Source organism: Anguilla anguilla, chromosome 3, assembly GCF_013347855.1.
Source record: "Anguilla anguilla isolate fAngAng1 chromosome 3, fAngAng1.pri, whole genome shotgun sequence".
Classification (NCBI taxonomy): Eukaryota; Metazoa; Chordata; class Actinopteri; order Anguilliformes; family Anguillidae; genus Anguilla; species Anguilla anguilla.
In genome coordinates, this window is record NC_049203.1 from 12457098 (window position 1) to 12479379 (window position 22282).

The following is a 22282-nucleotide window of genomic DNA, read 5'->3' on the forward strand; positions in this document are numbered from 1 at the left end:
AGAGGGATGGAAGGATTGAAGGGGTAACGAGGGAGGAAGTGGTAGAGTTGGAAGGAGAGTGAATTGTCCCAGTGGACTATTTTGCTTTGCAGTGGGCCACAATGAATTGACACAGACAGTCAACGATTACATAGAATTTAAAAAACCGATCGGTTGAGGTGAGATCAGTTTGCTGTGTAATGCACACGCTCTATGGACAGGGACTATGGCTAGAGGAATGGGATGGAAGTGCGTATTGTAAGTGGGGGCGGGGGGGGGGGTTGTTGAATGTCTGCTGGCGAAAGGGAAGAGCAAGAAAGGAAGCCATGGGAGAGGGGGATTATCAGAAAGTGTGAGGTAGAGGATAGCTTGAAGGCGAGGTTGAGGAGTGCAGGTGTGCATGTCTGTATTTGTGTTTTAGAGTTTACCCTGCTGCCTGTCTCTGCAGGGACCGTGTGGTTAACGCTTTGGTCTTGCTCTCTCTCAACCCCCCCCCCCCCCCCCCAGGTGAGCGCGTCGCCAGGCTGCGTCCGTGCTGCCATGAAGATGCTCTACTGCCCTTACTGCTCCGGGCAGGTGGCCCTCAAGCCCTGCCAGAACTACTGCCTCAACGTGCTGCGCGGCTGCCTGGCCAACCAGGCCGACCTGGACTCCGAGTGGAACAACTTCCTGGGTGAGAGGAAGTGGGGGGGGCAGAAAATATGGCACGTGGGTTCCAGGGTTCCTTGACAGCGAATGCCAACTTAGAATGAACTTCAATATGAAGAAACACAATGACAATACCATATATAGGTCACCTCTCTAGGGGTGTAACTAAACTCCACTTTCAGGCAAATGTGGGGGGTAAAGTTGTTTTATGTGCTCTGTTTAACTTGTACATTTAACATACAATTGTATAGACCATGTTATATTTGGATACGTACTCACTTTTTGGACGAAAGTGTTGTTGTCTGTGTGGGTTAGGGGTAGGCCACATACCAGTCGGGAGGTGAGATGTGCAGCATGCTGATTTAGCTAAGAAATGGCTGAAATCTTGTTTTGACGAAAATGAAGTTAAATGAAGACTAATAAAAATGCTAATTTGGTCTTTTAAGTGGCTTTTTGAAGCCTTGGGTGCTGGGCTTGTTGCATTATTTCCCTGGACACCCCAGCTTATAGAGAAAAGAGCAGTAGGCCGTGCGCTGGAGTCTGTGAGTCTTTCTTAGCCCCCCGAGTCACAGCTTGCCATGTAGTTTGGACCTGGGCGTCACTTCCCCACACAGGCCCTTTACTGCCATTTTATTGGGGCGCCTTGTTGAGTCTGACTCTTTTATCAGCCTTGCGCACATCCCAGACTGCCTCTTCTGCCTTGTGCTGCTTAGTGCTGGCTCAGTGCTTCCCCCTTGAGGTGAACAGGAGTAATGACTGGAGAGAGTTTAATGGAAGTTTATAGTCAGAGCATTATTTTATTTGGTAGGAGTCTGTAATACTGTTTTGGTGTGTCACTGTCCTTGCCTTTTAGCTTTAGAATGGCCCACTCAGAAGTTCTAATGTTGTGTGTTAGGAAGGCAGGGGTACAACTGAAGTACTTTCTCTTTCCATCTGTGACTCTCCCTCCCTCTTCTCTTTTTCTTCATCTGTTTCCCTCTCTCTTACAGATGCCATGCTGAGTCTGGCTGAGAGACTGGGGGGGCCCTTCAACTTTGAGTCTGTGATGGAACCCATTGATGTGAAGATCTCTGATGCCATCATGAACATGCAAGAGAACAGCATGCAGGTGTCACAGAAGGTAGGTCCCTGTGTGTTTGTGTGTGTGTGTGTGTGTGTGTGTGTGTGTGTGTACTGAGGTGAACTTGGTGCACTTGACACGCGGGTAGTCTGCTGATGTTTATGTCCCTCTCTGGTTGTGACTGAGTTGCTGTAGTTTGGGGTCAGGGCAGTGGCTTTAGCTTAAGCATTGCCTTGTAAATATGCCTTCCCAGAAATAAGCCACGATCTCAGGCGAAACCCAGACCATTCCAGAACATCGACCTGTTGTGCAAATATCACTCTGTGCCTTTGCAGTTTTTGTTGTTTTTCAGCAGTGAATGGACTGGAAGGGGAGGGTGGGGGGTGGGGGGGGTGGGTGTGGTGGATCGGAGATTGGTTGAATTCCAGAGTGTGGCGGTATGCTGGGAGAACTCTCACTCACGTGTAAACGTTGTTCCGAAAGGGGGTGAGAAGGGCCAGAGTGTCGAGGGTAACATTGTGCGAAATGGCTGCCTGTCCTGGGACCGCTGGCCCATGAGCTGACAGGGGGTACTGTGCCTGTGGGGGTGGGGGGTTTGTGTTTCTGGGGTGGGCGTAGCTGTGCCTACTTTCTCTCCCACCCTATAGCTGTAGTCTCTGCTGGATATTGGTGGGTTTCTGCACTTAAGTGCTCAATTTAATGTCATTGATCGGCTCAAGACCCCACATACCATTGTTCCCAATGCCTAAATTGGCTACTGATGGAAAGGAAACAACAAAAACAGACACTGCAGACACTGTGGACCTCTAGAACTGGTGTTTGACATTGACATCTCTTGGGTGTCTGGAAAGGGAAATTTGTGATATTAATTTCCAGAAATCTGATTGATTCTGTCAAGTGTTATATTTTAGCCAGTATAATCTTATAGGCCACTAGTTACCTTTACTCAAATTACTGCCTCCTCTTGCTTCTCTGATGTGCAGGTAACTTTGAGGTTTTTCAGGGACTGCTTGGAACCATGAGTGAGTCCACCATGCTGCGTGGCTGATTTTGACTGACAGCCCCCCCCCCCCATCTGTTCCAGGTGTTCCATGGTTGTGGGCAGCCCAAGCTGGCCGCGAGCTTCAGGTCCCGACGCTCCTTGAAAGAAGGAGGTGGTGCTTTCACCGGACGATTTCGCCCCTATACCCCTGACGCCTGGCCCACCACGGCTGCCGGGACCAGCCTCGACAGACTGGTAAGACGCCATTTTAGGCGATGGATAGGTGCCGTCCAGACCATCCAGCTCTACCGGGGTCTTAAAAGACAATCGTGGATGGGCACAGGCCCTGGAGATATTTGTGGGTTTTTTTTGGAAAGAATGTGTTTGGACTGTTTAGCCTGTGACTTAAACACAAAGGTGAAATGCAGCAGCTCCTGAGAACTGGAGTTTGAGATTGAGATCCCAGCCACAGGGCTGCCAACAGTTCCATTTCAATTTAGGCAATTCAGGAAATTAAATCCAGTTCATGAATTGCATAAGGCCCATAGTTTCAGATCGCTGTGATGATGGTAAATTATGCATGTCTTTGGTCTGTATGACTGCAAGCAAGAACAAAAAGTCAAAGGTTCTGAGGATGGACCTGTTTGAAAATCAGCTTCTCTTAATTAGATTTTTTAAAATTAATTCAGTTTGTAAAGCTGCTTGTTCTCACTTGGCATAGTATTTGCATGCCTCTCCACATGTTAAAATGGTTGAAACAATACAATAAAGATGTATGGTACGAGCTGCAACTAATGATGAACTAATGTAATGCTTAGCCAAGTTAACAGGCATTCTTCAGGCTTATTTACCCAGAAAAGGGGGGGGGGGGCACAAGTGTGTGCTGAAATTAGATTGGTAATATGTACGCCCGTTCTCCCTCCCTCTCCCCCTCTCTGTAGGTGACGGATGTGAAGAAGAAGCTGAAACACGCAAAGAAGTTCTGGTCTACGCTGCCAGAGAGAGTGTGCGCAGGGGAGCAGGTTGCCCCCGGCGACGAGTGCTGGAACGGCACCGCCAAAAGCAGGTGAGGGGGGAGGGAGAGAGAGAGAGAGGGGGGAAGAGTAAGAAGGGGACAGGGCCGGGGATGAGGGAGGGAGAGGAACGAAGAGGGTGTTGGAGGAAGGAATGGATGAACAAAATTGTCAAAACAGTCAAAATTGTTCTTGTTCACTACAGAATATGACTACAGAAGGTACCATCAGTCATCTGCCGAATTCCAGTGCATTCACGGCCTTGTGAAAAGATACAGTTTTCCCAACTGGGATACACACCTTCCCCTCCCTCTACCCTAATCCCATCCCCTCCCCCTTGCCTCAGGTACGAGTCGGTTGTCATGGGTAACGGCTTGGCCAACCAGGTGTCCAACCCCGACGTGGAGGTGGACATCACAAAGCCGGACACGGTGATTCGTCGGCAGATCGCAGTGCTGAAGGAGATGACCAGCTGGCTGAAGGCTGCCCACAGCGGCAATGACATCTCCTTCGACACCGGTGAGGTCACCCCCCGCCCCCCGCCCCTCCGCTCATACCTGCGTAGCACCTTGTGTCTGTTCATGCCTTGTATTGTTTGTCCTCATGTTTTCCTCTCACCTGTTTTAACTTTCCCTTTGCTCAGCAGAGACAGATTCATTAACAATTCAACAAGGTGGCAACAGGAATAGACAAGTACGCAAACAAAACATAGTGGTGAAATTCAGCTCCTCCCCTCCTTTACGTCCCTGTGGATCTTGTGTTTCCCATACAAGGGCAAGAAATGCCCGTCAAACATCATACCTGGTGTTTCTCTCCCCCCACGTAGTCTGAAATTCCACCCCCCCCTCCACCACCACTGTATCTCTCCCCATACCTCATCCAACCCCCTCACCATATCATCTCACATTCTGCTACCTTATCCAGTCCACAGTGTCTCACATTCTTATGTCTCCCAATAATATGTTCCCCACCCCCACACATTCTAATACCCCCCACAGTACCTTACATTCAAGTAAGTTCTCTCACACCGCTACATATTCTCTCTCCCCTCCCCCTTATCTCACATTCTAAGGTCATCCTGTCATTCTTTCAGTAGTATATCTTGCACCTCCTTGGTCTCTGTCATAGTTGTCTGCTTAATTTTAGCAGTTAGTTTTTTTTATTACAAAATCATCACATCATAAGATTTTTTGTTTGAAGTGACATATCTATTAGCCTCTTCCCCTTTCTTGGTGCTCGTCGGAACTTGAATGCGCTGGCAAACTCAACTTACTCAGATCTATAAAGCGAATCAGTTAACACAGACTCATCTCAACCTCCATTCAAGACTTAACTACTTTAAATACCATTGTTATTTTTTTATATAATATAATAAAGGCAACCGAATGAAGGCATTTTTCACATTCTTTCTCTCTCTCTCTGTCTCCCTCTCTCTTCCTCCCCCCACTCACTCTCTCTCTCTCCCTCCCCCCCTCCCCTCCTTCCCTCTGCCCCCCCCCCCAATCTCTCTCTGCAGAGGAGGAGGGGAGCGGTGGAGAGGAGAGTGGCAGCGGCTGCGACTCCCCCTCCTGCAGTGAGGACCGGGACATCTACTTCTCCACCCCCTCGCCCATCAACCCCCGCGTGGTCAAGGTGGTGCACAAAGAGTCCGGCTCGGAGAGCGGCGGCGCCCTGGCACGGGGCAGTGCCACGCTGGCGCTGGGCGGGCTGGCCCTGGCACTGCTGCTCCCTCACTGGAGATAAATGAAGAACAAAATAAAAACAGAGGGATGGAAAAAAGATATTGTGAGAAGAAGGAGGGAGAGGAAGAAAGAGGGGGACTGTCAGAAACGACATTAAAAGACTGCCTTCATCAGGACCTTTGTCTGCCTGCCATCTGGGGAAGACTCTTGAGTTATTAATATTATAATAACTTCACGTTGTTTTTTTTTTTTTTTGTCATCGGACATCAGTGTACAGCAGTGGGATTTTTCCTCAAACATTTCTTCTTTTGATTTGCTTCTGTTTATGATCTTTATATTCCTGCAGCCAGCCTATGTTTTAAAATTTTTATCGACCCCCCCCAACCCCCACCCCTGCCTCACGCACACACATCAACAGTGTTGACGAATTTTATATAGAGTAGCATCCCGTACCTTTTTGTTTTTTATCAGGCTTCTTAATAAGTGTGATGATGAACGTGTGGTTCTGTAAGGGTGTGTACCGTACCCCAGCCACACTGAGGGCTCTGGAATGTCATCACTGTGCACAGATTCCCCCCCAAAAAACACACACACTTTAACTCTGACTCTGTGCAGCCTTCTAGCGTTTTTCACGGCCACTTTTAATTTTGCTGTAATTCGCTTTTACAGTGTGTGTGTGTGTGTGTCTGTGTCTGTGTCTGTGTCTGTGTGTGACTGTGTGCACGTCCATGCACAAGTTTGTGCCCAAAGAATATTTAGGGAAAGGGTGTAAGAATATTTGGCTCTCCAGAGTATGGGACGTAATATTTTGGTTGGAGAGCACAATGTGGGCAATAACAGAATGTAGTATACAGGGAACCTGTTGCCAAAAGAGCTATTAAGGGGGAGAACTGGGACAGGTTTCAGTCCAGGGGGAATTCTGGGGAATGGGGCGGAGCTTAAGGTAGAGGTTATGGGATCAGGTGTGTTGGGGGGGGGGTAGAGAGTAGTGGGGTGTGGGTGAAAGGTATGTGTGCCTGTGTTTGTGTGTGTGTGTCTGTCTGTCTATGGCATATATGAGTGTGAGGTATATACAATTTTATACATTCTGTCGCTGGGTTGGCCAAACAGAGTTAAACGACGGAAATGTTCCCATTGCACATTAGCAACATGAGTTGATAGTGTTTGGTGAAGAAAGCGATCGTGGGTGATGTCCCGGTGTTGACGTAAATGTGGGGTGGAATTAGGTGGGAGAGCCCCCAGAAAGGCAGAACTGACAGTCCGGGATGACTGATCTAGGTCGAGATCCAGTCCAGTTCTGCTGCTAGTTGTGCTATCAACCCTGAGGTGTTTTAGGGACAGCAAAGCAAATTGTGGGGAAATCATCTGACTGGATGCTCGATCTGGACTTCAATTTGTTTGAGTGTACTTCAGACTTCATGCTAAATGACCCACTAGGGCTTCCTTTGTGTATCGGAGGTCTAAGGTGGAAACGTGGAGGTACATTGAGGATTACAACACAGGGTTTATGTGGAGCGATTTGTTTTTTTAAATGTACGAATTTGTATATGAGGTACTCGAGTGAAAATGTCCACTGTTTCCAGCCCCAGAGGTCTCAGCGTGGCTAAGATGGGAGGAGCTTTAGGGAGTGGTCATAGATGTTTGTTCCAGCAAACGCTTTGTCTTTTTGCTCGCTAATTGTAACCCGAATCTCTCCTTTTGTGTTCACACACATTTCAGCTTAGAATTTGACCTGACCCATTGCTAGAGTTCTGCCTTCTTATTCTTACCGTCCTGTGCCTCGAGGGGGCGAGTAAAAAAACTTGCGTACCTCACAACGTCAAAGGTGCTTTTCTCTCGACCCTTTCAACCTGGAAAAAAAGCTTAAATGTTGGTACGTCAAATGCTACTTTAGTGGGCGAGAGTTCTGCCACATAGCATGTCAGTGTGATTTCTTCTACAACAGAAAAGGAAGTGACACAAATGATGTAGCAAGTCTGCTTATGTATCCATATATATGCTTGTAAGTTTATATTTTTCTTATTGCTTAAGATGACTGACAAGCCTCATTAGCATAATCGGTACCAAGTCCAAAAACCTGTAGATCCTGTAAAATCACCTTGTTCCACATCCATTAGCTCTTGTACAGTAAATTATTTACCTGCATGTTCTTTTTTAAAAGGCATTTGCAAACAAGCCTTCAAAAATACTTTCCATAAGTATCTAAAAATACAGTATTGAAACAGAATATATATATTTATATATACAGATAAAAAAAGCATTTTAATAAAGTGAAAAGTTAGATAGTCTTTTTTTGTACTAGCATCCAGGTTTTACATATTTTAAAATAACAACATTTGTATTTTTATTGAGCTCTGTAAGCCACGGTTCTGCTTGTGAACATTAGTCCGTTTGGAAATAAGGTGATTGTCATCTGGCTGAGGGAAATGGTTTCATGGGGATGTCTGGGATGATGCTGGACAGCTACTCCAATTCTTTGAACTTGCGGTGTCAACGGTGCAGTGCATTTCAACATCCAACTAAAAGAGTGAAATAAAAACTGCATTTGGTTTGACCATCCACCCCATGAGCTGGTGTTCAGAGTGAGGCTGGAAAGAAACGCAGGATCCCATTGAAATGCTGAGGAATGAAGCTGGCCAGCCCGTGGGCTCATGCCTCTGTTTTCCATGCACATGGAAAGGGGGGAGGGAATTATTCTGAGCAGGATGACCAGAAGCTTCTGGAACAACGTGTTTAAAGATGATTCATGAAAGTTTACTTGGATATGTGCTTAACCCCCCCGCCCCCCCACCCCCTCCCCTCACCCCAACTCGCCTCCAGTATGAAATTATGCAGATCCATGTGTGTAAATTAAAAATCATGGAAATATACTGTCGTTTTGCCATGTCTGGATTCCTCCTACCCCTGCTCAGTTGGATGAATTCTTGTGCATGTTGAGACAGGAGGGAGGGGGAGGGGGGGTGATGGATTGCTTGATCTGACCCCCAGTAATTGCCATAAGGATGCCTCTGTCCCAAATACTTGTTTGCCTGGGGCAAGTATGTAGCTTAGTGCAGAGCTGTCCACGCCCGGTCCTGGAGATCCACAGATCCCACAGAGCTAAGTGTCTTTTTTCACCCAGCACCTGATGTGACATGGAACTGCCTGTTAAGAGTTTTCACCCTGTCAAGTGTTCAAGACCTGAGTTTGAATGGAGGCCGGAGGCATGCAGATATCCAGCTGACACCAGTGGTGTGGATCAGGGATGTGGGAACTGTTATCATTGAATTTGAACTGCTGTGGGAATTATTGGGCAGGGGTATGTAACCCTGCTCCTGGAGTGCGAGAGATCATTCAGTTTTTTTGGGCTCCTTCCAAACCCTTAACTACATAATTAGATTATTTTTAGACTTATTGAATGCAGGCAAGTGCTTGAGTTATTCAGTGTTTATCCATTTAGATTTACACTCCTAATAATTGGTAAAACTGTATGTTGACGCTCAGATGGATCAAAAAACCTGACAATCTCAGAGCATTCCAGGACCAGGGCTATCTACACCCATTCTGGGAACCCTTTTGGTTTCAAAGAGGAATCGTGATAAGAGCTTATCTTTCTGACACAAAAAGGACTGAAGTCCTGAGACTGAAATCCCAACGGAACAACCTCACAGAAGCCTCTTATCCTTATGACAGGTGGGTGGGGTGGGTGGTGGCATCTTGTAAATACTGAACAGCCATTATAGATGTCTCTGAAAGAGGCCATATTAACTGTCCAATGAATTCCGTACTTTTTCAGAGTATCTGTTTAATATGTCTGGAGGGGAGAAAGAAATGCGATAGATACTAAAATGTAAGAAAAAAAGTATATTGAAACATTTCCTAGTCTTGTTGAAATAAAGACTGCAACTATTTAAATGGTATTTTGGGTGTTCTTTTCAGCTCTTCTTCTGTCTGAATGCAACATGTCTTGCGACGGCAACAGATGCATACTCTTTGTGTTCACTGACTGTTTTTTGAATGGGTGGGTTACAACAGCTACAGGACAACCCCATAATTCTATTTTGGTGATCATAGGCTACTCCTGCTGTAAGCTGGTGTAAATGTGGTCTTGTAGTAAAATGAGCATTTACATTTAAAAAAAAACACATATATATACAGAACATAGGTTTGTGTCAGGTCAGTAATTGACAGTTCATTTCATTCATGGAGACGGGACCTGAGGGCGTTCCATTTCTTTCACGTTGTGGCTTATTGAACCAACCGAGCCTCGGTCATGGGCGTATTTGAATCGCTACAAAATGCCGAAACCCGGGATCGAACCAGGGACCTTTAGATCTTCAGTCTAACGCTCTCCCAACTGAGCTATTTCGGCGGTTACGAGTCTATTTTCTGCGTGATTCACCCAGCAAATGATGTGACATTGAGCGCGTCAAAATCTGAGTTTGAATGAAGTCCAGATGCATCGGGATATACAGTTCATGCTAGTGTGGTATGGATGGAAGTATATTATCAATGAATTTGAACTGATGAGGGTATTCTAGCCTCAGGTTATTGCCAAGGAGGTTACACCGCGACAACAGCGAGTTATCAAAATGCCGAAACCCGGGATCGAACCAGGGACCTTTAGATCTTCAGTCTAACGCTCTCCCAACTGAGCTATTTCGGCAGTAGTATTTATATAGCTAAGTGATCCGAAACCAATTTGTTGGTTGGTATCGAATCAGCTTGTGTACGAGGCGACGCTAGGAGTAGCCACGTCACTAGTCATATCACCTACCTCGTAGTTCACGATGGTCTTCGACTTGTTTCATGCCAGCAAAGTCAGCATTATGCAGCTAACAAACACCAAGCACTATTGAGCACTAGATTAACATGCATAAGAAAAGAGTCTGCATAAGCAAATTCCACCTCAGGACAAAGAAACGAAATGAACTAGATCACAAATATAACCGTAATGTCGGCGCTGGTATGTCCACTGTTACTGTAACACTGCGGTTTAAAAATATCTACATAGGCTCGTAAATAGTTAAAAGTAGTAGCCCTTCAGATCCAGATATGAACAGGAACACGTTTGTTGAATACTTTCATTTCAAATCAGTACTTTCGATTTCAACTATTTTAGTTTGAGAGGACTGCTCTTGGGATTGCTCAGATTTTCGGGTTAGTAGGGAATTTAAGGGGGAGAGACAAAGAAAAACGTGCATGACATAAATATCAGTTTCATCATTATCCCATATCTCCATCTCTGTACAAATAAACTAAATTTCAATGCTAGTCTACCAGCAAGGACACAGCGAAAAAGCTCAGAACAATCCACTAAGCAGTGTTTGCTGAAAACACGTCCCTCGACTACCTCTCTATGTGGTCCCTCCTTCCTTGGCTTTTCGTCACAAGCGCGGGGGCTGCCGGGAGCGGAAGACATGTTTTGTGATCATAATGGAGGTAAACATATTCGCCAAGACCGTTTGTAGAATTGTTTTCTATTCTTATTTCAATAATAGACATGGCACTTTCTGAATCAGAACGGGTGGAGTGCGGAACACAGCTGGTTTATACAAGTTAATTTATTTGGCCCCGAATCACTACTGGAACTTTGACTTCTTACCACGGAATTCTCATTTTCGTTTTCGGGTTACTCTCACTTAGCTGGCTAACGTTAGCCGTTTGTTTATGTAGCCACACAAACGAACAGCATCTGTACCCCGGCCAAGGCAGTGGGGCTGACAGGTGAGTAATGCGTTTTGGTTCACCCAGAGAAGATGGAATCCACCCACAGCCGACTGCTGTTGGCCCTGGTGATGGTCCTGCTCTTTGGCGTTATCGTACTACAATACGTATGCCCAGGTACAGACTGCCAACTGCTTCGCCTGAGTTCATTGTCCTCCAAATTGGGCGACAGTGCGTCCCGCGGCGGAGGGGACCGTAACTATGGAGACAGTGGGGACCCATATGTTGCAGAAGACAGAACCTTGGTCCGATTTGTACCGCGCTTTAACTTCACTGCGGGCGACCTAAACAGGTCCGTCGATTTCAATATTAAGGGCGACGACGTAATTGTCTTTCTGCACATTCAAAAAACCGGAGGCACTACGTTTGGTCGCCACCTGGTGCGTAACATTCAGCTGGAGAGGCCGTGCGAGTGCCACGCCGGCCAAAAGAAGTGTACCTGTTACCGACCGGGGAAGCGTGAGACCTGGCTCTTCTCGCGCTTCTCGACTGGCTGGAGCTGCGGACTGCATGCGGACTGGACCGAGCTGACCAGCTGCGTCCCGTCGCTCATGGACACACGAGAGCCCCCAAAGATTCAGAACACAGCCAGGTGAGTCGTTTGTGCCGATATAAATTTAAATGTGATGCTTGGACTATGAATCGTTTTTTAAAATTGGGTAGGTAATTGGAAACTGTTATAGCCGTATAAAAACTCAGTGAGTCAGCTGTCAGATATGTTGATATACCATATTCATTTAGTTTCCACACAATCAATTTGGCTGAGATTATCATATACTAACTACAGTTACTAACGTGCAATTTTATCCCCGTTTGATTCTCTTTTGCCGTTTTTTACTGGAGTTTAATGTCATCGGTTACATTGTACATTTTTTTAAAAAAATTAAACATTTTAAATTAAGTATAGTGTTGTAAATATAACCTACTTCATGCATATAACTTCAATAACGTACAGTATGAAAACATACCGTAACAGTACCACCCTGTCTTCGTCACACTTTTGCTTCTGTAACAGAACCACGACTGTTCATTTCATTTTTTAAGACTGAAATTATTGGACATCTATTTTCACCGTCATGGAAACCTAATCTAGTAGGTCACGCATAATATGAAACTATTATCTTCTTTCTCCGGTTCAGTCCGTAGCATCTCTGAACTCAGCCGATAGAGTAATTATCCTGCATGGGTACCTTTTTCACTACAGGCCACCTTCTGCACTAACAGGCTGGACACTATGTTCCACTGCAGGATAAAATAGCGGAGGTTCATTTTCTTTCCCAAACTGTGTACAGGAGATAGATCATAGTGTTACCAAAGACACTCGATATGTGTATTTGCAAATGAATGTGCAGGTCAGGGATTTTTACACTTCTGGCGAGAGTGATATGATGTCAAGAGCAGCAACAGCCCCGGCTTCCTTGGAGAAGGGGAGTGTTTTCGGTAGAACATACTGTCCTTCGTTAGCCTGGTCCCCCGAGCGTCTGGAAACAGAGTCTACAGTTTGTGTGACAAGTTTCCTACCATCTGATTGGTTCTGCCAGGTTTTAGCCAGTGTTATTTTATAGGTCAGTGCTTGGGTTGACCCCTCCACCTTGAGCTCCACCTACACAAGATATCTCGTGGCAGTGTTAGGTTTGGTGGCAGTGTAACATAAGTCGCTTTTCCACCGCATGGTACCGGCTCAACTTGACTCGACTCTACTCGACTTTTTTGGTTTTCCATCGGGCAAAAGTTGTGATGGTACCTGGTACTTTTTTGGTATCACCTCCGTCGAGGTTCCAAGTGAGCTGAGGCGATACCAAAAGGTGACCTGAAAGCACTGCAGACCACTGATTGGTCAGAGCAATGCGTTTGATGCGGCGTCGCTAATGACAACCAGCTACATTGATGGGGGTACTATCTGCAGTGGAAAACGAAGTACCTGGTACCAAAAGCAAGTAGAGTCGAATAGAGTCTAGTCGAGTTGAGCCGGTACCATGCGGTGGCAAAGCAACTATAATGGTTTGGGAGCTGGGCTTGCAACTGTCAAGGTTTCAGTTTGATTCTTAGGTGGGGCACTACCGTTGTATCCTTGAGCAAAACACTTCGCCCAAATTGCTTGAGTAAATATCCAACTGTAGAAATGGATCGTCAGTAAATTAAAAAAAAGTAAGCTGTGTAAGTTGTTCTGGATAAGAGTGTCAGCTAAATGCCTAGGTAAGGTAATAAGTGTCAACCTGGTCAGGTGTATAGAATCCTTAAGATTATGAGGTTGGTTAAGACCAGTAACTTCCCCCAGTTCTCCCCCCCCCCTTACCCTTGACAGTAGTGCTGGGATAGATTCCCTCTCCCAGCCTTCTCAGAGGTGGATAATTGATCCACACACGGGTGCAGAAGCAGCCACGTATCTGTGATTCACCAGGCACATGGCCAATGCACAGGTGCTGGAAAGTAGGTCACTATTCTTTGTTTTAGACAATTTTTTACGCTTTGTTCGCTGTCATCTATAAACACAGACGTGAATTCTGCTGCTTTCACTGCCTATCTGAGATAAAATGTCTGATGCAGTTTAATGGGAAGACTTTTGACAGGTATCCTTTTTCATTTAGGCTACTGTATTTGGCTACTTGGAGGACTAAATGTGTACCATCACTACAAAGGACTATTTTGGTTATTGTTTGTTATTTAAGGATTCTGTCACACCTGTATATTGGTTAGGCTATATGAACCTTCCATATTAATGGTGAGGATCCCCCCAGATTCATGTTCTTGTGTGTTTATGCCATTTAAGAAATGTGTCATTTGTATGTTTTTAAAAGGAGATTTAAGATGTGAAATGACGTGCTTGTGCATTGGAAGTACATTTCAGTTGGTTGTCCATAAGGTTGGCTTGGTCTCTGTTTGTCATCCTCACAAGTTATAGCTGTGTTTTCTCACTGTTATGAGAAGAGAAGTGTTGGCAGTGGGTGGTGTAGAATTAACAGGATATGCTTAATCTTTGACTCATCACTTTTGACATGCTTAAGCAACAGATTTACTGAATGATGTCATCTTACTGCATGCTGCTTTGAAACATTGTTATTGGTTAGGAAATAGAAGCCCGGAATAGTCATGCTTGTGTGAATTTTTTTATTGACAGAATTTTTCATGTCTGTTTGCCTCTGTGTACCGATTCTGTGTGGGTTTAGGCTACATCTTTGCATAACTGACTTTTCATTCATCTAGCTTCTGCCTGTCTGACTTTCCCGTCTTTATGTGTGACCAGATGGCTTTTTATATTGCAGGAGTGTCCAGTCTTTTTTGAAAAGAGCCAGTGTGGGGGCAGGTTTTTGTTCTAGCCCAGCACTGACACCTGATTCTACTTCTCAAGGTTTTTATTGAAGGCTGTGATTGGTTAGTTAGTCGGATCAGGTGTTGTAGTGCTGGGCGAAAAACAAAAATCTGCACCCACACCAGCCCTTTTCCGATGAGATTGGACACCCGTGGTCTATAGCGTCCGTCTCCTTACTCTGGGGGAACTGTGTCTGAAGCGTGTTTCTGTCCCTTATGCCTGGTGGGTGAAGCTCAGACCATGACATAAACTCAGGTAGCACTGTGATTGAAACTGGTTTAGGGGAGAGCAGCAGGAGTAGTTGAAATGATTGTGGCAGGAGGAAGAGGAGGAGGAGAAGTCACTATAACGCCAACTGTTTATGAAGAAAGCACTTTTTTCTGAGCTGTGTGAAAATTTGGAGTTAGCCACAGTGATGTAGCAGCTGGGTCAGTTCTGCAGACCCAGAGGCTAGTGTGCTGCTGGGTCAGAATCCGCAGTCTATGTTTTATGCAAAGTTGTGTTGCTGGGTAACACCTAAAATGGATTTACCCTTCTCTCAGCAAATTCAATGATGTCATAGCGGATTGCAGTAGTCTGAGGTTTTAGTGGGGCACTGCAGCTGCAAAATAAAATTTCCCATCATCCCTCAGGAGGAACTACTACTACATCACCATCCTGCGGGACCCGGTGTGGCGCTACCTGAGCGAGTGGCGGCACGTGCAGCGCGGGGCCACCTGGAAGGCGTCTCTGCACGTGTGCGACGGGCACGCCCCCACGCTGGCCGAGCTCCCCAGCTGTTACCCGGGCGACGACTGGTCCGGCTGCACCCTGGAGGACTTCATGGACTGCCCCTACAACCTGGCCAACAACCGGCAGACGCGCATGCTGGCCGACCTCAGCCTGGTGGGCTGCTACAACCTGACGGCCATGAGCGAGCCGGAGCGCGGCGCCGCCCTGCTGGAGAGCGCCAAGCGCAACCTGCGGGGCATGGCCTTCTTCGGCCTGACCGAGTACCAGCGCAAGACGCAGTACCTGTTCGAGCGCACCTTCCGGCTGGCCTTCATCGCGCCCTTCACGCAGCTGAACGGCACGCGGGCCAGCGCCGCCGGGGCGGAGGCGGGGCCCGAGACGCAGCGGCGCATCCGGCGGCTCAACCGCTGGGACGTGGAGCTGTACGAGTACGCCCGCGACCTCTTCCTGCAGCGCTTCCAGTGGGCGCGCCAGGAGGAGCGACGGGAGGCCCGCCTGCGCCGCCAGCGGGAGAGGCGCAGGATGAGGGGGCGGGGCCCGCCCTGGAAGCGGGGCAGGGAGTGGCCGCAGCGGGCGGCGGCGGGGTACCCGCCCACCTCCGCGCCCGGGGATTGGGGGCAGGAGGAGGAGGAGAGCAGGGACAGGGTTCGGGGACAGGTGCCCGCTCCAGGGTCGTGGTGGGACCCCGAGGAGAACAGTACCATGGCTGACTATTTGGACAATGTGGAGCACTGGTGATGAGGGGAAGGGCATTGTGGGAAATGTGGGACAGGCTGACTGAATGTTTTGAAGCGACTGATAATGAGAATCATGAGCTGGCTTGATTGACTTCTGCCCACTGAGAAGATTGACCGAATGTCACTCCCATCATGCAGTGCTCCTTTCCGCTTGGACTTGCAATTGGCCAGTTTTTGATCTGTATTTATTACTGTTGGTAAAGACTCATTCGCCACAGGTGGTTCATAGGGCTTCAGGACTTTTAAGTGATTTCCTTCAACCTTGAAAATGAACGTACCCGTATATTTTCAGTAATGCCAGGGATTTATTTACAAACGTTATTTCTATGTATATGGGCTTCATTTCCGTCCATCTGATAGAGACCATGCCGGTCAGACTGTTGTTTGTTCATAAATCACTGGGAGCATTGAAATCGTCTGCAGGTACATTCTTTCCCTACACCTGCACCTTTTTTAAAATCCTACACCTGTGTGTACTACTGGACGTGTGCGTTTTTATCTTCTCCTGAACTTTAGAGCTGGCCCCCTTTACCCCCACCCTGTACTTCCCAATGAGACCCCTCCCCCCAGCCTCTCCAGAACACTGGGCTGGACTAGCAGCTGGTCCTGTATTTATTCTGTTTCCTGTTAATGTTTTATGGAAGGGTTTTTCAGTGGCTGCTCGTCTCATTTGATACTGAATTACCCCGGTTCCTGTCAATGGTTGCTATTAATGTTGAAATTTAAACGTAGGTACGAATATCTTTGTCTTCATTGTTTTAACACAGCGCGGGGCCGTCAACAGACCAACATGGCCTTCGACAACTGTGTCTATGAACCTCAGATCTGAGCGCTGTGGAAATGTAGCTCTCCGCGCTGATAGGAGATGTTTGTTTTCCACTGGTCTGGACCAGGAGAACTGTGTCCTTGGATAAAAGAAAACCAGTTAAAAGAACACGACTTTAGACTGTTTTTTTTACCTAATCAGGGTGTGCTTTCTCATTGTGGAAGGACTGGAAAATATAATCTTTTATACAGGCGCACACACACACACATTGGGGCTGAATCTGACGGCATCTGAAAAATTTCAAATCTTTTATACACACACACACACACACACATGCAAGCACACTGGGGCTGAATCTGACAACATCACAAAAATTAAAGCCATTTCTGATCTGCATCAAATGAACTTAAATAATTTAGCAGAAGACCATTTCTGGTTTGTCATTAGTGTTTCATTTTAATACGCCTAATTACTGTGGGCTTTGTAATTGCGTGACTGGAGAACATTCTTCTCATCAAAGTGCTTTTTAAATGAGTCGTCTCCTTTGATGAAGTCACAGTCTTTCCTGGCAGTGGAGTGTGTGTCTATAATGGCAGTTCCACAGTGGCTCCCACTCTAACACTGTTTCCTCTTCACACCTTGCAGCCTGGGGTGTCGCACCATGGTAAAATATGAATACATTTTACAGTAGTGCATAAAATCATCTGTAAACAGGCAGGTTGTAATCAGTATGAGTGTTTCAGCTCTCCCTCAGTTGTCTCCATCTCTCCAGGTGCATTGTGGGGCGTGTAGTGTGGGAAACGGTCACTGGCTTCAGGGTGAGTGCTGCCAGTGCTCCGATTCTGGGTCTGTGGGTAGCACTTTAGTGCTAGAAGAGGCAGAACTGGAAACTTGAAATTGGCAAAAGCCAATAACATCATTTAAAGCGCACAATCACCGAACACATTCACTTTGCTCTGATTAATTAGTTTTTAATAATACATGCAGTTATAAATGAACACATGACATGGGTAACTAACACGTGACCATTTCAAGATGTCGGATGAAGATTCATGTAAGGTAAGTGAATAGCAGACTTGTGATAATTACTCAGACAAGCTTCATAATCCCATTTTATAGGCTGCTAAATATGCAGTGACAAACCACCAATTTTATGGGTCTACTGGTGAGACTTGGCTTGCTCTAGAAATACACTCTCGTTTATATGTATGCAAGTCTGAAAAGCCCCAGGAGCATTCAGGCTAACAGTCTGCATGTCTAAGCACTTATTAAATAGTAAAAATGCAACTACGCTCTTCTTTGAACTGCTGCATGATGCATCATTCTCCAGATGAGCACAGCGTGCTTACGGAATGGTCCAGGAATGCTTGACTGCAGTCATGTCCTGCTGCTGCAGGTTTGCCGTTGCGTGACAGAGGTGCTGAAATGTTGGCCGGTGGGTCTGTGGTTGCTTAATGGCCTGCAGGCTGATGGGAAGGAAGACAGAAGAATTGCATTCAAATTTCATGCAACTGTGCAGTTTGCTAAACCGTTGGTTCAGCTGATGACATTTGCTGCATTGCTTTTAATGTCCGAAATGTGAAGTAAAAATGTCTTCAGTGCGGATACTTGCATCAAGCACTTAACCACTGAATCTCACCGAAAACCAGCAGGCACTGCAGCCCTCCACTGACATAGCTGTTTTAAAGTTTGATAAAAAGGCTGTTGGATTTTTGATGAAAAATAGATTCTACGTACCAGGTTCTCTGTCCAGCAATGCCTGTACCAGCAGTACCTTGTGTTAAAAATGGATTTAAGCTGAACTTGTCTCTCCATGTTGTTCTAGCCTTATTTCTTTATCAAAGCCGGTTGTCCATGGCAGTATGAGGTGAGGGTTATTTTGCTGACTGAAGCTGTTCCTCCCTGAGGCGACTGACTCTACGAACAGCATTGACTCCTGCTGATGACTCCTCCATCGACTGCTGATATTTACATAGACTGATTTTTGTCGGTAGGCTAACTAGGGTGTATCTCCGCACTAGAAAGTGGCCCAGCCAGGTATTTGGGTTTGGCTGTGCATAGCTATGTACGTAGTAATTAGATACATTGATCTTTGGCTTTTTTTTACAACTGCCCACACATTATTTTTTATTTTTATTTCAGTCACTTGATTTTTCAACCGAGGTAATTCGAAAGCATTTAGAAATAAGTTTTAGAACTAAATGTCAAGAAAGCATTTGGCTGCATACAGTCACTTAGGTCCACAGTGATTTAAGGTGGACATCACTGTTTCTGATTCTTGCTTTTTACTCATTTTTGTTTCCAGTTCACGTGAGGTCCTCATGGATCCTTGTTTATTATGACAGTAGATCCAGAGGTGAACCAGATTTGATTTGGCATCAGTTAAAAAGGGAGCAAAAGATGAGGTCTTCTGTAGTGCAAGTCATGTGATATCCCACCCTGTTTTCCAGAACAGTGGTGCACAAATTCTGACCTTCGTGTAGGCTGGTTTTAGCTCCAACCGTACTTACAGCCCCTAAATTATAAACTGAAGTCTTATTAATAAGGCAGTTTTAATCTCTACTGAAGTATACTTTACCTGCTGAAGACATGTCAGAAATCACTATGCTTGTCCCTTATTAGCATCTAGAGATTTCTACTCGGATCAACAAACGCAGCATTTTCTGTAATTTGCCATATGACAAGACTCCTTTACAAAGATGTCACGCTGTTTCATTTGTTAAATTATAGGCTGACAGGTGAAATCAAGGTGGTGTCCTAATTGCTGAAAATGGGGACACCTGGTCACAGAAATTAAACCGTTTGTGGGAAAATGAAGAGTTCAGAAACAGCAGTGGTAACAGGCCAAACCTGCATTGTGAAAGCCACTTTAAGGAAGAACTTAATCTCATATTTTTGGAGAATATAGAGATTGGCAGTAACAAAAATTAGCATGCAAGGCTCCCTGTGAAGAAATTTGTGCACCACCACCATTTAACTGAGCTGAGGAGCAGGTAATGGGGAACAGCTGGGCTGCATGTAAGTAACCTCTGTCTTACCAGCAGGTGGAGCCAAACACATTAACATGCAATTATCAACCCTTGGAACAATAGTTGGGAGATCAACGCTTCTTCCACAAGAATGTTGGTGTGTCTGGGCAGGTATGTTAGGGGTGTGTGTGTATTTGTTTGCCATGAGATATTTGTATGTTTTGGCCAGAAAAAGTGGGCCATTGTAAATTTGGGTGTGAATTTGGATCATTTTTTGAACTTCTTTCAAAAAGTAAAACCAATTGGCAATAGTTACATTGTCTCACATTTTCTTGTTTTATGGGTGATATCTCAATTCAGGCCATCTGAAATTACCGTATTGAACACAAAATATGTATTTAAAAAAGTACCAGAGTATTGCATTCCATAATTATAATTAAACATGGAGATGTTGCCTCAATTCAGCACAAATTCCCAAATATCTGTCTTGCACAAATCCCTGAATATTCTAATCCCCAAGTTAAAAAACATGGTTATGTTTTCTGTGTTGCTTTTGTAAGGGACTGAAACGGGATACTGGTCTGCCTTGTCCATGCAGGTGTGAGGTAGGACGGTACAACATAGCTGCCTGGATTCAAAGGTCATCACAACACCACCCAGATTAAAACTACATCGGCAGCAGTGTTACCAAAACAAGCAACAGAGGGATGGAATAAGTAATGGCATGAGTAACAAGTGAGTGCTTTTATTTATTTTCCGTAGTCACAGAAGTAGAGATAGGTGACCGTTTTAGTGACAGATTCATTTCTGTTTGCTATGAAGTGCTTGCAGTTAAAATTGAAGGGTAATCTCTAGATGTTGTTGTTGCAAAGCAGAGGAAAAACATCAGACATTACATTACATACAGTATAACTGACTGACCACATTGCCATATAATTGGCAGAAGTAGGCCTACTGTCCCTTTGATTAAACATGTTTGATAGACTGAAGAGACTGAGTTTATCCAGGGAAGAATCTAAACTAGTGTATGGTTTATAGCCTATAATTTGAAGCAAAATTACATGCCTACTATAAATGTGCACCAAGTATAAGAAAAGGCGAGAGGAAATGAATGACAATGTGTAGACCGTTATCTGGAAACACCACAGCCGCGCTAAACTGTCATTAAACTACAGACCAGCCCGAGCTCTTGTTATTCCGGAGCTGGATGATCGGTTTTATTACTGTTGTACCCAACAACTGGGCCTGCTGGGCCTAAGCGACTGCGCGACAGCGCTTGTCTGCCAGCAACCTCGCTTGGGCGAGAGCAGCGCGCCGCGTGCAGTTTGCCTTGCTGCAGGCTCGCACTCAACGGATTTTCCGCCCTCGAGCGGCGGCACACGGAGATGAGTGGGATTCCCCTAAAATGGAGGCAAGACACGGTACTGCGTAGTACCACTCTGGAGACGAACGCTATCCAGCACTTTCTCCCCCACCCCTCCCTCCTTCTGACTTGCCGCGCCTCTTGTCTTTTTTCCTTTTTTTATTTTGCGAGCTAGCAAGCAACGACATTTCACATCACGCATGTTAGCTTAAATAGCGCTTTGTTTATTCTGCTCCTCCGCTTAATTCACGTGTGGTTTTATTATAAAAACTCATAAAATGCCATTTTAATATTACGGACACTATTGTGATATAAGTTTTTACTTGTTGAATAAGTATGTCCCATCAATCTTAGCTTGTGACGTAGCAATACACAACTACTATAATTAACGTGGCAAATAATACAATTTAACGACGCTGGCGACAGCATGTGAGGACGGGGTGAAAACACGATTGGAAACGGGCTGCACAGGACCATCAGGTAAGAACCTTCGCAGTTCGCTTTGGCAGTGTCCAGCTACATTGTGCGCATGCTATAATAGCCTACGCAACTTCTATCATAGTGTGGCGTGGGTAGGGAGTTGCAAGATTGAATGTTTAACTACCGTTTGGTATAAATATTTTATTTATGCACATTAGATGGCTAAAACATACTCAATTTGATTTTTGACAATAATGTAACTGCATTGAAGAAAATATAATTTGCGGTCAAACACAACAGGTAACATAAAAGTAAAAAAAATAAAAACCCTACAGAGAAGTAGCCCTAAACGCAAATGCGCGGTTGACAGCTTGTTGAGGTTTGTTGCTGTGAAGGTAGTGTGGTAATGTAGCCTATGTATCAATTTTCAAAACTCAACCAGAGATCATTTTTATTCGGACAAACTGTAAAACAATTGTTCAACCTCGAGCTCTAGTTGGTCACCTTATGCATAATCGAAAAGAGAAGCACATTGTAGCATTTGTCGGTAATCTCTAGACTCTACAATTTCAACCGGCATACACAAACAAGTTATCTTTATATTTGTTATGTCGCAGGTCGTTGTGTTAGATTCATTTTGTATCCGCGATTGTTACCACATTTGAAATTAGTGGTCTGATGACTGCCACTAGCGCAAACATACAGAGGATTTGGAGTTGGATGAGTACAGTGGCTGTCTGACATTATTATGGGTTCCGTGGAACTGTGTCCAATGTTGTAATTGTGTAATTAATGATGGTTCCGCCCTGTGCGAATTATTGTCTCGATGAAAGAGTAGCATGTTGATTGCACGTGACCTTAAACAAAGCACAGCATGTTTGAAAATACTGTAGTTTATTCCCCCTCCTAATGCTT

General features: G+C 45.4%; 3 protein-coding genes, 1 long non-coding RNA gene and 2 other non-coding genes across 21 annotated transcripts in view; 3 read left to right on the top strand and 3 right to left on the bottom strand.

The window, feature by feature from the left end:
- Positions 1-9258, top strand: part of gpc4 (glypican 4) — a 38218-nt gene extending 28960 nt beyond the window's left edge. For both annotated transcript variants that reach the window (XM_035409939.1, XM_035409940.1), the window contains exons 4-9: positions 487-652; positions 1617-1747; positions 2772-2924; positions 3611-3735; positions 4029-4201; positions 5199-9258. In XM_035409939.1, the coding sequence (XP_035265830.1) occupies positions 487-652; positions 1617-1747; positions 2772-2924; positions 3611-3735; positions 4029-4201; positions 5199-5425 (975 nt within the window). In that variant the 3' untranslated portion in view covers positions 5426-9258. The remainder of the gene's footprint in view (positions 1-486; positions 653-1616; positions 1748-2771; positions 2925-3610; positions 3736-4028; positions 4202-5198) is intronic.
- A 384-nt stretch (positions 9259-9642) lies between these two features.
- trnaf-gaa lies at positions 9643-9715 on the bottom strand. Its single transcript has one exon. It is a non-coding gene; the product is annotated as a tRNA-Phe (tRNA).
- Positions 9716-9936: 221 nt separating this feature from the next.
- On the bottom strand, positions 9937-10009 carry trnaf-gaa. The gene has a single exon. It is a non-coding gene; the product is annotated as a tRNA-Phe (tRNA).
- A 657-nt stretch (positions 10010-10666) lies between these two features.
- hs6st2 (heparan sulfate 6-O-sulfotransferase 2) lies at positions 10667-16783 on the top strand. The gene is made up of 2 exons (XM_035411833.1): positions 10667-11662; positions 15013-16783. The coding sequence occupies exons 1-2, from the start codon at positions 11103-11105 to the stop codon at positions 15848-15850; spliced, it is 1398 nt and encodes a 465-aa protein (XP_035267724.1). The 5' UTR covers positions 10667-11102; the 3' UTR covers positions 15851-16783.
- Positions 16784-17570: 787 nt separating this feature from the next.
- Positions 17571-19299, bottom strand: LOC118224112. The gene is made up of 2 exons (XR_004764570.1): positions 19194-19299; positions 17571-18081 (listed from the first exon to the last, which is right to left on the bottom strand). It is a non-coding gene; the product is annotated as an uncharacterized LOC118224112 (long non-coding RNA).
- A 943-nt stretch (positions 19300-20242) lies between these two features.
- The window catches only part of mbnl3 (muscleblind-like splicing regulator 3), a 43704-nt gene continuing 41664 nt past the window's right edge, over positions 20243-22282 (top strand). For 7 of the 15 annotated variants that reach the window (XR_004764466.1, XR_004764469.1, XR_004764468.1 and 4 more), the window contains exon 1: positions 20904-21427. The gene's annotated coding sequence lies outside the window, so the exon portion shown is untranslated. Of the gene's footprint in view, positions 20320-20901; positions 21428-22282 lie in introns of those variants that run through there. The other 8 variants (XM_035410328.1, XM_035410335.1, XM_035410336.1 and 5 more) reach the window with 4 other exon arrangements.

Bases quoted from the DNA above. Each gene is read 5' to 3' on its own strand.
- hs6st2 (XM_035411833.1), top strand. From the start codon at position 11,103: ATGGAATCCACCCACAGCCGACTGCTGTTGGCCCTGGTGATGGTCCTG. The intron at 11,663-15,012 runs GTGAGTCGTTTG...ATCATCCCTCAG, and splicing joins AAGATTCAGAACACAGCCAG to GAGGAACTACTACTACATCA.